General features: G+C 43.1%; 1 protein-coding gene across 4 annotated transcripts in view; it reads right to left on the bottom strand.

Moving 5' to 3' along the window:
* Nucleotides 1-8,195: 8,195 nt before the first annotated feature.
* Nucleotides 8,196-18,948, bottom strand: part of tp63 (tumor protein p63) — a 42,334-nt gene continuing 31,581 nt past the window's right edge. For 2 of the 4 annotated variants that reach the window (XM_079506181.1, XM_079506183.1), the window contains 10 exons: nt 16,825-17,011; nt 16,617-16,732; nt 15,773-15,882; nt 15,527-15,663; nt 15,203-15,285; nt 14,953-15,077; nt 11,397-11,542; nt 10,803-10,944; nt 10,494-10,587; nt 8,196-10,278 (listed from right to left, as the gene is read on the bottom strand). In XM_079506181.1, the coding sequence (XP_079362307.1) occupies nt 9,982-10,278; nt 10,494-10,587; nt 10,803-10,944; nt 11,397-11,542; nt 14,953-15,077; nt 15,203-15,285; nt 15,527-15,663; nt 15,773-15,882; nt 16,617-16,732; nt 16,825-17,011 (1,437 nt within the window). In that variant the 3' untranslated portion in view covers nt 8,196-9,981. The remainder of the gene's footprint in view (nt 10,279-10,493; nt 10,588-10,802; nt 10,945-11,396; nt 11,543-14,952; nt 15,078-15,202; nt 15,286-15,526; nt 15,664-15,772; nt 15,883-16,616; nt 16,733-16,824; nt 17,012-18,948) is intronic. The other 2 variants (XM_079506182.1, XM_079506184.1) reach the window with 1 other exon arrangement.

Here is an 18,948-nt window from a genome sequence, read left to right as displayed (position 1 = left end):
GCTCTCAGCCAAAGTCTCCTGGTACTTTTGAAGTGATCTTTTGTGTGTTAGGCTTCAGTTAGTAAAGTGAAGATAACACAGAATCATATTAATCAGATGTTTCTTAGCGCTGTTGAGGTCTTCTTTTGCATGTTAGTGTAACAGCCGGGAATCGAACCCAGGTCCCCCGCACGGAAGGCCAACATCCTAACCACTAAACCAAAGCAGTTGCCTATGGTGCAGGGGAGATATGAGAGGTCATCAGGCTGGGGCTGTGAGCCCCTGCTACAATAGGCTTCAGTTAATACAGCTCTACATGTTCAAATCCCTGTTCGCCTATAGTTTAATGCTGGAGTGTTTCAACTTTACTAACTGAAGGCCAACAAACACAATTACCAGGAGACTTTGGCTGAGGGTGTCTGACTGATGGTGCAATGGTCTAATGATCAGTCTCTCTGTACGGACATTCCATGTTCAAATCCCATTGCTCCTATATAGCACAATGCTCTAGTACTTTGAACTTTTCAAGGCTCGAATACAAAATAAAAACTCAAAAGCACCAGGAGACATCTGCTGAATGCCCCAAGGTGCCTTGGCTCAATGGCATGGTGTGCTTGATATTGGTTGATTCGGTTCCCTCTGCTACAGACAGTTGGCAGGTTCAAGTCCCATGTCATCAAGGTGCTGGGACGGACCATCGGGAGACGGTGCTCTCTCCCCCTGTTTCCTGATAAGTAACCGTTGGGGCTTATGTCTGAAAGAACCCTGTCCACCTAACATTTTACAGATAAGAATTAGGTCAAACGTTTAAAAATAAAATAGCAATGCATTTTGGCCCATCATCTGACAGAATAGTCTGTGTATTTCATCTGACAGAATAGTCAGTGTATTTGCATACTGGGCCCCGATTATAATCGTCGACAATGGCAATGTCATTTTTCTTGACTTTTTAACGATGAAAAAACTACACACTATAGTATATTTGTTAAATCATTTTCATCTTTTTTTGTAATCGTCGCAAAAACCATGAACTATAGTTCATGGTTTTCGCAACGATTTCAAAAACAAATGTGAAAATGATGAAAAAACGACATACTATAGTTCATGGTTTTGGCCCATCATCTGACAGAATAGTCTGTGTATTTGCATACTGGGCCCTGATTGGTGGCCCAAAACTTGGTGGGAAAGTCCCTCTTTTATGTCTGGCTTCCAGGCCAGTTGGAAAAGGGCACACTGAGAGCTGGTAAGAGTATGTTAAATTGGACATGTTCATGGTAAAAGTTTAGCTGGAAAGGGTTCTTTCAGACATAAGCCCCAACCGTTACATCTCAGGAAACAGGGGGAGAGAGCACCGTCTCCCGATGGTCCTCCTGCACCTTGATGACATGGGACTTGAACCTGCCAACTGTCTGTAGCAGAGCAGAGGCAACCGATCAAGCGCACCACACCATTGAGCCAAGGCACCTTTGGGCATTCAGCAGACGTCTCCTGGTGCTTTTGAGTTTTTATTTTTTTATTCGAGCCTTGAAAAATTCAAGTTACTGCAGCATTGAATGAGACGTGAACACAGAAAGCCTGTACTGAAAGACTCATCATTAGACCACTGCACCATCAGTCAGACGCTCTCAGCCAAAGTCTCCTGGTACTTTTGAAGTGATTTTTTGTGTGTTAGGCTTCAGTTAGTAAAGTGAAGATAACACAGAATCATATTAATCAGATGTTTCTTAGCGCTGTTGAGGTCTTCTTTTGCATGTTAGTGTAACAGCCGGGAATCGAACCCAGGTCCCCCGCACGGAAGGCCAACATCCTAACCACTAAACCAAAGCAGTTGCCTATGGCGCAGGGGAGATATGAGAGGTCATCAGGCTGGGGCTGTGAGCCCCTGCTACAATAGGCTTCAGTTAATACAGCTCTACATGTTCAAATCCCTGTTCGCCTATAGTTTAATGCTGGAGTGTTTCAACTTTACTAACTGAAGGCCAACAAACACAATTACCAGGAGACTTTGGCTGAGGGTGTCTGACTGATGGTGCAATGGTCTAATGATCAGTCTCTCTGTAGTACGGACATTCCATGTTCAAGTCCCATTGCTCCTTTATAGCACAATGCTCTAGTACTTTGAACATTTCAAGGCTCGAATACAAAATAAAAACTCAAAAGCACCAGGAGACATCTGCTGAATGCCCCAAGGTGCCTTGGCTCAATGGCATGGTGTGCTTGATATTGGTTGATTCGGTTCCCTCTGCTACAGACAGTTGGCAGGTTCAAGTCCAATGTCATCAAGGTGCTGGGACGGACCATCGGGAGACGGTGCTCTCTCCCCCTGTTTCCTGATAAGTAACCGTTGGGGCTTATGTCTGAAAGAACCCTGTCCACCTAAAATTTTACAGATAAGAATTAGGTCAAACGTTTAAAAATAAAATAGCAATGCATTTTGGCCCATCATCTGACAGAATAGTCTGTGTATTTCATCTGACAGAATAGTCAGTGTATTTGCATACTGGGCCCCGATTATAATCGTCGACAATGGCAATGTCATTTGTCTTGACTTTTGACGATGAAAAAACTACACACTATAGTATATTTGTTTAATCATTTTCATCTTTTTTTGTAATCGTCGCAAAAACCATGAACTATAGTTCATGGTTTTCGCAACGATTTAAAAAAAAAAATTAAAATGATGAAAAAACGACATACTATAGTTCATGGTTTTGGCCCATCATCTGACAGAATAGTCTGTGTATTTGCATACTGGGCCCTGATTGGTGGCCCAAAACTTGGTGGGAAAGTCCCTCTTTTATGTCTGGCTTCCAGGCCAGTTGGAAAAGGGCACACTGAGAGCTGGTAAGAGTATGTTAAATTGGACATTTTCATGGTAAAAGTTTAGCTGGACAGGGTTCTTTCAGACATAAGCCCCAACCGTTACATCTCAGGAAACAGGGGGAGAGAGCACCGTCTCCCGATGGTCCTCCTGCACCTTGATGACATGGGACTTGAACCTGCCAACTGTCTGTAGCAGAGGCAACCGATCAAGCGCACCACACCATTGAGCCAAGGCACCTTTGGGCATTCAGCAGACGTCTCCTGGTGCTTTTGAGTTTTTATTTTTTTATTCGAGCCTTGAAAAATTCAAGTTACTGCAGCATTGAATGAGACGTGAACACAGAAAGCCTGTACTGAAAGACTCATCATTAGACCACTGCGCCATCAGTCAGACGCTCTCAGCCAAAGTCTCCTGGTACTTTTGAAGTGATCTTTTGTGTGTTAGGCTTCAGTTAGTAAAGTGAAGATAACACAGAATCATATTAATCAGATGTTTCTTAGCGCTGTTGAGGTCTTCTTTTGCATGTTAGTGTAACAGCCGGGAATCGAACCCAGGTCCCCCGCACGGAAGGCCAACATCCTAACCACTAAACCAAAGCAGTTGCCTATGGCGCAGGGGAGATATGAGAGGTCATCAGGCTGGGGCTGTGAGCCCCTGCTACAATAGGCTTCAGTTAATACAGCTCTACATGTTCAAATCCCTGTTCGCCTATAGTTTAATGCTGGAGTGTTTCAACTTTACTAACTGAAGGCCAACAAACACAATTACCAGGAGACTTTGGCTGAGGGTGTCTGACTGATGGTGCAATGGTCTAATGATCAGTCTCTCTGTACGGACATTCCATGTTCAAATCCCATTGCTCCTATATAGCACAATGCTCTAGTACTTTGAACTTTTCAAGGCTCGAATACAAAATAAAAACTCAAAAGCACCAGGAGACATCTGCTGAATGCCCCAAGGTGCCTTGGCTCAATGGCATGGTGTGCTTGATATTGGTTGATTCGGTTCCCTCTGCTACAGACAGTTGGCAGGTTCAAGTCCCATGTCATCAAGGTGCTGGGACGGACCATCGGGAGACGGTGCTCTCTCCCCCTGTTTCCTGATAAGTAACCGTTGGGGCTTATGTCTGAAAGAACCCTGTCCACCTAACATTTTACAGATAAGAATTAGGTCAAACGTTTAAAAATAAAATAGCAATGCATTTTGGCCCATCATCTGACAGAATAGTCTGTGTATTTCATCTGACAGAATAGTCAGTGTATTTGCATACTGGGCCCCGATTATAATCGTCGACAATGGCAATGTCATTTGTCTTGACTTTTGACGATGAAAAAACTACACACTATAGTATATTTGTTTAATCATTTTCATCTTTTTTTGTAATCGTCGCAAAAACCATGAACTATAGTTCATGGTTTTCGCAACGATTTAAAAAAAAATAATTAAAATGATGAAAAAACGACATACTATAGTTCATGGTTTTGGCCCATCATCTGACAGAATAGTCTGTGTATTTGCATACTGGGCCCTGATTGGTGGCCCAAAACTTGGTGGGAAAGTCCCTCTTTTATGTCTGGCTTCCAGGCCAGTTGGAAAAGGGCACACTGAGAGCTGGTAAGAGTATGTTAAATTGGACATTTTCATGGTAAAAGTTTAGCTGGACAGGGTTCTTTCAGACATAAGCCCCAACCGTTACATCTCAGGAAACAGGGGGAGAGAGCACCGTCTCCCGATGGTCCTCCTGCACCTTGATGACATGGGACTTGAACCTGCCAACTGTCTGTAGCAGAGGCAACCGATCAAGCGCACCACACCATTGAGCCAAGGCACCTTTGGGCATTCAGCAGACGTCTCCTGGTGCTTTTGAGTTTTTATTTTTTTATTCGAGCCTTGAAAAATTCAAGTTACTGCAGCATTGAATGAGACGTGAACACAGAAAGCCTGTACTGAAAGACTCATCATTAGACCACTGCGCCATCAGTCAGACGCTCTCAGCCAAAGTCTCCTGGTACTTTTGAAGTGATCTTTTGTGTGTTAGGCTTCAGTTAGTAAAGTGAAGATAACACAGAATCATATTAATCAGATGTTTCTTAGCGCTGTTGAGGTCTTCTTTTGCATGTTAGTGTAACAGCCGGGAATCGAACCCAGGTCCCCCGCACGGAAGGCCAACATCCTAACCACTAAACCAAAGCAGTTGCCTATGGCGCAGGGGAGATATGAGAGGTCATCAGGCTGGGGCTGTGAGCCCCTGCTACAATAGGCTTCAGTTAATACAGCTCTACATGTTCAAATCCCTGTTCGCCTATAGTTTAATGCTGGAGTGTTTCAACTTTACTAACTGAAGGCCAACAAACACAATTACCAGGAGACTTTGGCTGAGGGTGTCTGACTGATGGTGCAATGGTCTAATGATCAGTCTCTCTGTACGGACATTCCATGTTCAAATCCCATTGCTCCTATATAGCACAATGCTCTAGTACTTTGAACTTTTCAAGGCTCGAATACAAAATAAAAACTCAAAAGCACCAGGAGACATCTGCTGAATGCCCCAAGGTGCCTTGGCTCAATGGCATGGTGTGCTTGATATTGGTTGATTCGGTTCCCTCTGCTACAGACAGTTGGCAGGTTCAAGTCCCATGTCATCAAGGTGCTGGGACGGACCATCGGGAGACGGTGCTCTCTCCCCCTGTTTCCTGATAAGTAACCGTTGGGGCTTATGTCTGAAAGAACCCTGTCCACCTAACATTTTACAGATAAGAATTAGGTCAAACGTTTAAAAATAAAATAGCAATGCATTTTGGCCCATCATCTGACAGAATAGTCTGTGTATTTCATCTGACAGAATAGTCAGTGTATTTGCATACTGGGCTCCGATTATAATCGTCGACAATGGCAATGTCATTTTTCTTGACTTTTGACGATGAAAAAACTACACACTATAGTATATAGTATAGTATAAACTATAGTATAAACTATTGTTTAATCATTTTCATCTTCTTTTTTTAATCGTTGCGAAAACCATGAACTATAGTTCATGGTTTTTGCGACGATTAAAAAAAGATTTCAAAAACAAATATGAAAATGATGAAAAAACTACATACTATAGTTCATGGTTTTGGCCCATCATCTGACAGAATAGTCTGTGTATTTGCATACTGGGCCCTGATTGGTGGCCCAAAACTTGGTGGGAAAGTCCCTCTTTTATGTCTGGCTTCCAGGCCAGTTGGAAAAGGGCACACTGAGAGGTGGTAAGAGTATGTTAAATTGGACATTTTCATGGTAAAAGTTTAGCTGGACAGGGTTCTTTCAGACATAAGCCCCAACCGTTACTTATCAGGAAACAGGGGGAGAGAGCACCGTCTCCCGATGGTCCTCCTGCACCTTGATGACATGGGACTTGAACCTGCCAACTGTCTGTAGCAGAGGCAACCGATCAAGCGCACCACACCATTGAGCCAAGGCACCTGATGTCTCCTGGTGCTTTTGAGTTTTTATTTTTTCATTCAAGCCTTGAAAAGTTCAAATTACTGCAGCATTGAGCTGTAGGATCATCAGTCAGACACTCTCAGCCAAAGTGTCCTGGTAATTTTGAAGTGATCTTTTGTTTGTTTTTGGGTCCGATTAATCGATTATCGTTAATAGGACCCGAAATCGATTATGAAAATTAATAATCGATAATAGGAAAAGAAAATCTGTTGGAAAGGCAATATTGTCATCCAAACAGGACATGGCTATAGGCCTACCAAAGTGTGCCTGGGATGTGTCTGTGTAGCTGCATGCGGAGTGAGTCATTGGCCTCAGTTACATGCACAAAATGTATTCAGAATGAATTAATTCATTCCGAACAGAGATTCATACCCAACTGTTTACATGGAACCTAAATACAAGTATTCCTATTCCTCAATTGTTTACATGACTAAAGCATTCATTCGGAATATAACTTTGGACTATAGAGATGGCCAACCCATAACCGTTATCCCTTAAGAAATGAATAACCGACAAACACTAACAGCTATTATCTGATAAAATAAAATAAAAATATATTTTGAAGGGCAGTCCCTGCAACCACACGCGACCTCCACCCAAAACAACCAAGAACTAAAAAACACAGCATCCATACACCCATACACTGCAATTGGCAATGGCACTGTAATTCGCTGATGGGTTTGTAAATATTATTATGGGGAAAAAAACTGGTGTATTTGTATTTTTCGAATGGGTAAAATAGCACATTTCTGCACACATAAAATGTCTCCAAATGGCCATCCCTGCTTGGACATGGGCATAAAGCACTATACTATAGTTTACTAAGGGCAGACATGTGTAAAATAATACATGTATTCCAAACTCCCAGTAGCATTCGGAATAAAGTGTTTATATGGTGATCTATACCGATTCAAACGGTATATACCACGTACCACCCCTCCAGACCGGAATGAAAATTCATTCGGAATGGGATATTCTATTCCAATTGAGGTGTTTACATGAGCATTTTTATTCTGATGACTGGAATGAATCTATTCATTCCGAATGAATTTCTGCATGTAAATGGGGCCATTGAGTGTGAGTGGAGATTGATTCCAATCAAGATACATGTTTGGAGGATTTAGCAGGTGTTGGGAATTTACCTAATCAGGCCTAGGCTGGGGTTGCTATGGTGATCAATTGGTCCAGGGACCACCAGTGGTCCTCATTTAAAAGATGGAGTTAGTAACCAAATGGACCCTTATTAACTCTCAAGAGTTAAAATTATTGTTAAGCATCTACATCAGGTGTTCCCAAACCTTTTTGACTTAGGTACCCCTTGGGGGGAAGATTTTTTTTATTTGTAGGGTTCATTAGATTTATATTGAATTATGCTAATCGATTTTCATTTGACACATTTACACATCCCTTGTTAGCCTTAAAGTTAAAAAAACACAGAATCATATTAATCAGATGTTTCTTAGCACTGTTGACGTTTTCTTTTGCATGTTAGTGTAACAGCCGAGAATCAAACCCTGGTCTCCCACGTGGAATGCCAACATCCTAACCACTAAGACAAGTCAAAGGCAATTGCCTATGACTCAGGGGAGATATTAGAGTTTTGAGGTCGTCAGGCTGAGGCTGTGAGTTCCAGACCCACAGGAACGCACCCAATTCCAGCGAGCCGCCCCGCGTCCGAAACGGTTAAGAAAGGACAGTTACCGTGTGGGGTCCCTCTACTGTACCCTCTACTCAGTCAAGGCGTTTACAAACACAAATCAGCTGACCATCTGCCTTCATACGCATTGTTTCGTTTCAAATCAATGTACTGGACTGGAGTATTAGACAATACAATAACAGGCATGGAGAAAATCTTTGCTTACTTTTCTGTTTAAAATAACTGATGGCAAATAGTGTTAACATGCAATACTGTAAGTATGGATATTTATTTTTGATTTATATCAAAAATAGCCTAGGTACAATTGCAACATATATTTACAATATATTGTACAAAAAAAAGAAATAAGAAACTGCAGATACATTCTGCTTTTTAACAATGTAGGCTACGTGGAACTAAAACTCTTTGAACATCGACTAGTAAAGGGTACATACATTGTTAATCGTATCCATTATTACAAGTATTTGTGCCAATATAAGTAACTGGCAATATTCACATCGTTTTTATTCGTATTGAAAATCAAGTATTTATTTTGGGGAAACCTTCAAAAAGGCAACTATACAAGTGTATATACAATCATCTCAAACGGATTTGAGGAACTATCAAATTAAAATAAACCTTTACCAAAACAATGTGGTTCATGAAAATAAAATAAAAACGTGTGCCAGGCATCCATTGCAGCAGTGATATTTGCAGTGGCAGAACATGCAGGCAGTGAAGAGAACAGCAGAGAGGCAGGCAGTCGTATGTATGACCACTGGAACAACACTGAACCAAGAGAGAACAGCAGAGAGGCAGGCAGTCGTATGTATGACCTCTGTAACAACACTGAACCAAGAGTACAACGTTGCTGTCAGGCGGAAACCTCCCATGGTAAATGAATGCCCTGTCATACTACAGCGTCACTCAAAAGTAGCAGATCTACAATTTTAATTTGAATCCTGAAAAGGTTTGGACATATGAGGTTTCCACCTGACGGAGACGATTATCCAAAAAATACCAATGTCTGGTGATGGATTGGCCAACATCAGATACATGTCTGGTGATGGATTGGCCAACATCAGATACATCAATGTCTGGTGATGGATTGGCCAACATCAGATACATGTCTGGTGATGGATTGGCCAACATCAGATACATCAATGTCTGGTGATGGATTGGCCAACATCAGATACAATGTCTGGTGATGGATTGGCCAACATCAGATACAATGTCTGGTGATGGATTGGCCAACATCAGATACAATGTCTGGTGATGGATTGGCCAACATCAGATACATGTCTGGTGATGGATTGGCCAACATCAGATACATGTCTGGTGATGGATTGGCCAACATCAGATACAAAAGACAAGTCAACGGAAAAGTACAGCATCACCCATCAATCGGCATAACACTTTTCTCTCTTTTTTTAATTATGTAGAAACTTTAAGTTTCTGCACAAGTAACAATAACCAAAATAACACTTCTCTGAAATGAAAGTTATACAATCAATTTTGGCTTGTGCCAAAAACAAAAAAAATACAAATCAGTGTAAAAGACTACATCGTACAGTCGCAAAAGTGGGCAGTACACAGTCCTAAAACAGAAATACAACGTTGCTATGGCCCATAGCAGGAATAAACCCCTCTTACACAAGTTGTCATTTCCAGTCATGATTTAACATTGGAATGGATCATGAACACTTGGGGGGGGGGGGGCGGGTAAAATAAAAGCTCGATGCAAACTTAAAAAAAAATCGCTGCATTTCTTAAGTGCTCTCAAGAAATTTGAACGTGATAAAGAAAAGGCACTTTTTTTCCCTCAAACACAATTTACTTAAGTTTGCGGCTATCATAACAAAAACAGGAAGGTTGTAAATAAGTGCATTTATTTGTTTGGACTTTGGAGAATGTATTTTGCTTTCATGTTTTTGATTTTTTTTTATGTAATGTAATGTTCCAACGGAGTGGCGTGGCATTGTGGATGTTGGCAAAGACGTTTGTGACACCGGTGAGTCAGGGACAGAAGGGGTGTGTGTGTGTGTGTGCCATTGTCCTACTCCCCCTCCTCTTTGATGCGTTGCTGTTTGTTGCGTCGGGAGTCGAGGTCGAAGGAGAAGTCAGACCAGTCGTCGCGTGGCGGGAAGGAGATGGTCTGGCGCAGCGTGAAGCGAACAGCGTCGATGACCCGCTCGCCACGGGCCTCCTGGGAGCCCATGCTGAGAGAGGAGCCGCCGCTGGTGGTTCGCAGGATGTGGGGGGGTGGGGAGAAGTCCATAGTCTGCCGATGCTCCATGATGCCCTTCCAGATGCTGTGCTGGTACTCCATGGGGATCTTCAGACGGACCAGATCCTGTTTGGAAAAACAATATGAATATAGGTTATAGAACATTACGCTCCTTGTAATGCCTAATGTATGCTACATCGTAAGACTGCGGCAAGGACCAACATTTTCTAATCTATAAACTCGTTTATTTAAACGTTGTGGTCAGCTATTTGGTGTGTGACACCGTCATACAACAAAGTAAAAATCAGGCTTAAACCCAGAAAGGAAAAAAATAAACTCACCTCCAAATTGTAGTTCTCAATCTGGTAGATGTTAGTTATGCCCTGTGCTGTGAAGTAGTCCAAGCAGGCTGCACAGCCCAGCCGTAGAAGGAAGCTGCAACAGGGAATTAAGGGGAAAATAGACTTGAGTACAGGTGCCAACACTATTATTGTATAAATATGCAGATTATGAAGCTGTTTTTATACTATGCACTAAATGTGAGGAAAGGAGACTAATTAAGAGTCATTTTGCTATAGCAGTGAACTGTGGCAAAAGGAAATGTACTTCTAGCAGGAGAGCCCCCCTCCCCACCGGTGTTGGTCAGGTACCTGGAGATGCTGCTGTCCATGGGGTATGGAGGAGGGGGAGTGCAATGGGAAGGTACCATGGGAAGCTGTGGCTGCAGTGCATGTGTGGGGCTCAGTGAACTCATGTCGGCGTTCATGGGGATGTGTCCCATCATGGGAGTCACTGGAGGAAACACAGGCAGCCACCATGAGCATTTAGTTTTTAAATTTCTCTGGAGAGGACGTTAACTCCAACACAAACATTAGGGGCTGGTGGATTCGGGGAGGGGGAAGGGGGCACGTGGTGCTGGCTTATAATACTCTCAATATGACAGATCAAGGCATTATAAAAGTGGGCCTGCGGGCCACAAAATGAGTAAAGTCTCACAGGGATCAGATTCTGTTGTTTTCTTTTTTTTTTTTAGAAGAAGAAGAGGAAGCGGCCTGTCACAGTGCAGAGAGGTGTACAGGTCCCTTGTGCCTGCCCAGGCAGGCTCCCCTCCTGATATCAGGAGGGGTGGGGGGGAGGGGTGAAAAGGCTGGTGGCGAGGTTGAGAGGGGTTGGGGAGGGTTTGGTAGTAAATACGGCCTGAGACAGACATTTGGGAAAGCGAAACAAAGGGGGGGCACACTTACTGTCAGTCAGGCCTCCGGACATGCCTGATGGAGTCAGCGTGTTGCGCTGCTGGGGGTTGATGAGCTGGCTGACGGAGGGCAGTTTGTTTACTTTTCCGTGAGTCGGAGAGCTGTTGCCGTAGGAGGGTTGAGACGGCATGGAGTTCCTGGGGCAGGGAGAGAGGACGACACAAGGGGCTCATTAGTTCATCTGACCCCATCTGATGACATTATTTTAGCACGCTTGTTAGTCGCACTGTCGACTTCACAGTGTTAACTTTTCATGGAAAAAACATAGCATAGTGAGAGTAGTGTTGTATGGCATCACTCTATATCATTTGTTCAGGAAGCCCACAAGAAATGTATGTTATGGTTTAGGATCCTTGTAAAAAACAAATAAAAAAGTGCAGTGTGTGTGTATAGTAGTGGCAATGAAAGGGAATAAGAGAGAAGGCAAAGAAGTTTCAAGTTCAAGCAGAAACGAAAACATTTATTTACAGACGGAACAGCCACAGAAAATAAAGTAATCTGTTTCAAACAGAATGGTCACAGGGGCGAAAGTGACAGAACTCTGCTTTACACATAATCTGACAGACTGTATATCTGTAATTCCCTTTATTGAAAGACAAAATTGAGAACTGTAATAAAAAAAAAAAACTCAAAACTGTCCTGCAGTGACTTTAAAAAAAACATGACCAGCATTAGCAAAGTTATCTTCATTTTAGTCTCTTTATCCTCCCTCCCAAGATAACCACATATTTGAGTCCAGCTCTGATAATATAGCCCAAGCTAAATGCAGACTTGAATAAGCTTAGTAAGTCAAGTAACAGAAAAGAAAATAGAAACACTAGAGCTTGGTTCCTGACCAACCTCAACCAAGTGGTGAAGAAGTCAGTTGAGATACAGTTACTGTACACACAGTCTCTATGCGACGCTCATATGACATGACCATAAAAATAAAACGAGGATTTCCCCGCATGACGCTGTACACTTCTGTGGTTCCTCGAGAATGTCACATCATTAGGCAAATAGGCTCCCCTTAACAGAAGACGCTTTTATGGAGAAAAAATAAGAAGAATCTGCATGCAACAAAACTAAAAAAACATCACTGATAAAAGCATTACCAGTGAACTTAAAGGACCCCCCACGTCTAGACCCTAGTATAGGTCTGCATAAGCATACAGTAGGCCTGTGCATGGGGAAGCCTTGTACTGGTAGCCTAGGCTGGTAGCCTACACGTTGCACCATGGGGAAGCCTTGTACTGGTAGCCTACACGTTGCACCATGGGGAAGCCTTGTACTGGTAGCCTACACGTTGCACCATGGTCAGATGCACTTTGCACCAGAGGTTTGAGTCCACAACCTTGTAGCAGCAACTGAACATTGTTCATGGAACTCTACTAGTGTCAATAGTGGCACATCCTCGGTAAACCGCCCCAGCACCCGGGGAAAGAGGAAAAGGGGAGGAGAAGTGGAAAGAGGAGGCGAAGGAGAAATTCTGGGTGACTGGGAGAGGAGGTGGAAGAGGAGGAATGTGAGGCAGACGTTCAGGAGGAACTGTAGCGCCGCCTCTGCTCTCCTGCAGGCTCCAGGAGCTGGCTACCAAGACGGGCTTTAAGCAGACTGCAGAGAGGAACCAGAAAGAAGAGAGAGAGAGAGAGAGAGCAGAAATAAGGGCTCACTAAAGGAGAAAGAGGCCTTAAGGCTCATTCATAGCCTGGATTTTCGGTGGTGAGGTGACCACCGAACTACAACATGACGTCACGAGCCGCGGTGAAGAGCAAACCACCGCCACCGCCCTTCTCTCTGTTTTGACTCACCACCGCTCAACGTTATTTCAGCTCCGGTGGTCACCTCACCACCGGAGTGGTGGTCACCTCACCACTGAAAGTCCAGACTATGAATGAGCCTTTAGTGTTCACAAAAACACATGGAGACATGCAGCAGTGGAAAAGAAGAGGCACAAAAACACATGCAGCAGTGGAAAAGAAGAGGCAGGGAGAGCAAAGAATCACCCTTAAAATGACAGGAAAAGAGAAGATTTTGCGCAGAATGATCTGCTTCAGGGGGAGGGGTTGAATTTCATCGCAAAATGTAGTGCTAAGACAAGTGAAACATAATAGCCAAAGCCTATATCCTAACCTGCACTTATATCACTCACCAGAAGATGGCACTATTTGCCAACATAACATACTGTTGAATCACATTGGAATGTTCAGCGCTTTCATAATTAGGTGTGTTTATCCAATCCACTGTATTCATAGAGCACATTTAAAACAGGGAACCAAAGTGCTGTAGTGTACACTGACACGCTCAGTAACAAAAAAGAAATATCTAGAGCAAAAGGGTCTAATGAAGTAGTAATGAAATGGATTAAATTTGGTAAAGTCTGAAGTAGAAACAACAGGGGTTAAGAATGCAGCAGTCAATATGATGGGAACACAGGAGAGGGGAAGACGACAGCATACAAATTAGTATTAGAGAATACACAAAGATGTGAAACATAATTGAATGTTCCTACTAAGTAAAGGAGGAGTAGAGTATATGGTAGCGCTGTACCTTATAAAGATATTCTGAAGAGAATATTCAGTAAACCAAGAGATGCAATGTTACCGTTGATTATGTATGATAAATACTTAAGGTTCTGATAGCAAGCAACGGTAGCCTGTACAATCAAAAACAATAAAAAGAGGAATTACCTCACTGTCTGGCGGTCTGCCAGTTTTTTAATGGGAAACTATAACATAAGCAATAATTATCATCATGGGGCCGTCAAACTATCATTTACTTGCATCTACCCTTTTCCATGGCTCATGGTGAATGGGCGTGGACAAGGTAAAATGTGTGTGAATGTGTGTGTCTGAGACAGTTTTAATTACGCTCGAGCCAATAGGAGATGGAGGCAGGGATTTTGTGACTGGTGCTGTTGTGCAAACCTGGCAAAGCACCCAAAGGCGTTACCATCAATCTTTGGGAGCTTCTCCTCAACAAAGCGTAGCCAGGTACATTTGTCACGATTCATCAAACTTGGCTCATATCCCATGAGAGAGCAGGGGGGGGGGAAACTGTGCAAAGTTCACCCTCTAAGGCACAAGCGTGACGCAAATTCCAGATTCAACTTGTGAAATATTAAATCAAGAAATCCTTGGAAAAAATAAGTGAATTGCTCATTATTGGAGTGTAATTATAGTCTTGTTATGCAAAACTGCAAAAGCAGCAGCTTTGTTCAAAGGCATATTATGCAGAGCCATGTTTTGCAATGCATAAACATTACCAGCACAACACAACTTTCCAGCAATAATTTTGTCTTATGAGATATACAACACTCGTCCAAAACACATTTTCTGTGATTGCTCGTCATTCTTCGCCAATCAGAATGCAAACAACATTTCACTAAAATGAAATAAAAAAAAAAGATATAAAAGAATGCAAACATTGAAAAAAATAGTAAATGAGCTCATACAGTTAAAAGTGGTCACAGCAACAATTCATGGCATTCAAATGTGAGCGTTAATTTTAATGAACATATTCCATGCTGTGACTGTCAGAACAAAGGCACACTAGCACTGGTACTCACTGTTTTTGTAGGAGATTCTGTTGCTGCTGCCTGTATGACTCGATAGTGTGCTGGGGCAGAAACTGCATGAGCTCCAGAGATTCCTTGATTTTCACCAAAATCTCATATATTTCACGACCTTTAATCTACAAGAGGTTGAAGAGAGAGAAATGTCAGTCTGCGGTTCAAGCACTATGAAACTGTAATGGCGTTCAAAAAATACCCAGAGTAGCTCCCCAGGATACAGACTATTACAGAGGTGTAAACTTACAGGCAAACAAAAAACCTCCTCATCTGTGGATCTTCTCTTCTTGATGGAGGACATCTGAATGCCATGGGACACCTGGCGAAAGGCTGTGGAGGACAGAAGCACGATCAGTACCCTGTGGCGGCCTTCAGAAGAAGGTAGCAAGAACAGGACTGGGGTGAAAGAAGCGCAGGATGGGGATGGCGTGTAGGAAGGCGAGGTGAGTGGGCAAGCAGTGTGCAAGCAGTGTGCAAGCAGTGTGTGAGTGTGTTAGTCCTTTGTAATCAGAAGCGCCTTCGATGACACCCATGAGCATGTCAGCCCTTCACCAGCCCCCGCGCTACTTACGGCGTTTCGTACCCTCAGTGCTTTTTGTGACGTCTGTTACGTTCTGCTTGCGGATGCTGTCCTCGTCGGCCTTGCGGTCGCGTCCCGGACAAGCGCAGATCCTGGCCTCAAAGCAGCGGCGACCCAGCACCTGGCCACTGGAGGGGAGACAGAGAGGCAGTGGCAAGAACAGTGGTCAGAGACAAACTTCTCAACTTAACAGGAAAGCGACAAGAGGCTACCACTGAAGACAGACCAATTTCTTACTCTCGGTTTTCCAGAGTGACGATGATGAGGATGGGGCGTCTGTTCATTCCACCCACGCAGCTCGAGTTGCACATGAAGTTGTACAAGATCGTAGTGAACTCTGTGCCCACCTGAAAGAAGAGTATTACATCATTACTCTTACTATCTGTGACAAAGGATACAATGAAGAAAACGTATACATTATTTGATCAGAAAACTACTTTATCATTATCTAATAGATTTGTGGTAATGATTTCATGCACATTTGGTTTTAGTCATCAAGAAAGGATGAGTTATCAGTTATCACTGTTATGTACAACTGTGTAGTAGTGTTTTTGAGGCAATCTTGGCTGCTATGGAAGGCAGATTTTCACATTTCAACGTAATGTGAAATAAAATTTTACAGATATCACTGTAGACATGAACAGGTATCGTTTTGCTTAGAAATCTAACTTTCTACACACAACCACAATGTTGCCGTTCAGGTGAGGGACATTTAAACTGAATTGAATCCTAACACCACTTAAAATGGTCACAAATTGCCATATGACCTGCACAGTGGTGGAGCAACACCTGAAGCCTCAAAATTGAAGCGAGTGAAAAAGTCAGAGCCATTTCCTTGTAAGGGTTGACAGAGACGTAGCTAGAGGCAGTGTCATGGTGTAATCCTATTGAGAAACATTTGCTGGCTGTGAGGATCGAGTTAGTGAGGGAGAGGTGTGTGTGTGTGTGTGTGTGGTGGGGGGGCAGAGAAGTCAAGAAGCAGCCTGTTAACACTGTGTCTGTCACAGTCAGTGGTGAGATAGCGTTGACAGTGGGATGGAAACAGGCTTTCTCCAGGCACGGTGGGGAGGGGATCACTCACCTGGGGGGGCTCATAGGGCACCAGGACGCTCTGGCGGCCCGTGATGGCGTCCTCCACATACTGGGCGTGGCTGTTGCCCTCCACACGAATCAGATGGCTTGGAGGAGCGATCTGGCCTGCACGCAAGATTATATCATAAAAGAGTGCATAAGAAGCTTTTTTTTCAACAGACTGATGTTTAAGTACATTTGTTGTATGGAGTACTGACCGTCGTTGAACTCGCGGCTGAGTTCATGGTTTGGGCAACGTTTGACCACCTCTGTGACGTGCTCGGCCTTCTTGTAAACAGGCATGGCCCGGATGACAGCGCCCCCTGGGGGGTTGGTTAGGACTTTGATCTGAATGGGACATGTCTTGGCGATCTGACAGTACAGTTTCTTTAGCTCTGTTGAATACTGTGGACAAAGGAAAAAAGAAAACGGAACAATCGTTAGATAAAGCCTTTTTATGTATAATCAGTTTCAATTTAGATAATAAATCAAGGTTAACAAGGAAGGAAAACACAACAAGGTAAAAAAAAAATACAAGGAAAATACCACAATAACTGAATATTTATCAATATAGCTCGCTACATTAGTCTAGCCATCAAAACAAAGTTAGCCTGCATTTACAAGAGGCTCAATTGATCCTTGCAACACCTGTTGCCTGGACCATGCACTTCTGTTTTCTCCCTGAAGAAAGCAAGGGTTAAAAGCAAGGCTGTGATTATGACCCTTATGCACACACGCACGCGCGCGCGCACGCACGCACGCACGCACGCACGCACGCACGCACGCACGCACGCACGCACGCACGCACGCACACACACGCACACGCACGCGCACACACACACGCACACGCACACACACACACACTAACACACACACACACACACACACACACACACAGTTGTGTATTGAGCAAACCTCACTGGCAGCGTGAGCCTCTGGGACTTCCGAGGAGTCATAAAAACACCCCTCAAGGAGCAATTAAAACAGGGACACGGGTTTCATCTACCTGTTCAACTTTTTGATGACCGCTATCTAGAGATCAAGACAATATTATACGAGCAAGTGGAAATGGACTGACCGCAACAGTCAATTAAGACACAGAACATAAATTATCATTGTAAAACAGACTAGCTAGAGTCGCACGCACGCACGCGCCAAAAGTGATGATTGCTTAACACAGCCTGGCTCACATTCAAGCTTTCAAAAGGCATTATTGATAATGGATGCGTTTTTATTTTTTTTACTGGCACTGTAAGCTTGGATATCCAGATATCCGCCAAAATAAAGGAGAGAATTCTTTCTAATAGGCAGGACACAACTGTGTCAACAGACCATTCAAATCACTGCTGTGTAAGCAGCAGATTCAAATCCACTGTGCAGAGGACATTGGGGGGGGGGGGGGGGTGCGGGGTACATTTTCCCTGTCAGGTTCATTTTCTGCGGGAAGAGAAGTATTCTGAGAACATTGTGAAAGCCGCTCGGGGCGGTGTTCTAGAACAATGGCACATAAAATTCCATCTCTATTAAGTTTTGTTCCAAATGAAAGGGAGCACATCCCAGCACCTGTCTGTGTTGACTTTTAATATTACACAAGCTTGGCAGGGACGCGAGTGCTCCATTCCCCAGGCACAAACCTTTCCTTTCATCACGACAAACTCCAAACAGTACCTTCTCATGTCTGTCTGTCTCTCTCTCTCTCTCTCTTTCTATATCTATATATACAGTCTCTTGCTGTTTCTATGTTCATGTTTCACCGTCCAGAAGTTGGGTTCCATTAATACAAGTCTGGTTATTAATAATCCTGAAGTAGGCTCCTTTCCTCAAGTGACCTCATTACTAAATGTACAATGTACGAGCACAGCAGGGACACAGCACAGTTTGAGTGTTGGAACTGAGATTTTAATTTCTTTGTATGCATTTACAGTATTGAGGACATTAAACAAAAATCCCAGCTTTTGAATGTTAAGTTTTAGTTTTATGATGATTATGTCCAAGTAGGGGTGCACGATTATGATATTATGACCGATATCCAATTATTTGCAGGGTCATATATTATACAGAGGACTACAATGGAAACAAACCTAGGCCCTAAAGGGGCTTGGCCCAAAGCCCGTTAATAAAGTATTCAATAAATAACTACACTCTTTTCCAAGTGTCTGTTTTCACAACTGAATGACTACTGAATGAGATGAGTAAACAAATTAAATGTAGAATATGTAAAGTGTATTTTTACTTAAGATTTTACATCATATTTGATTTGGCTTTTGAACTCATATTGAACTTGTTGATGATTTTTTACATTTTTACATTGAATTTGTTTTTGCTGGTTAAAAACGATTCAA

This window comes from Electrona antarctica (genome assembly GCF_951216825.1).
Source record: "Electrona antarctica genome assembly, chromosome: 7".
Classification (NCBI taxonomy): Eukaryota; Metazoa; Chordata; class Actinopteri; order Myctophiformes; family Myctophidae; genus Electrona; species Electrona antarctica.
Note: the sequence above shows the minus strand (reverse complement) of the source record. Positions and strands in the feature narration are given on the sequence as shown.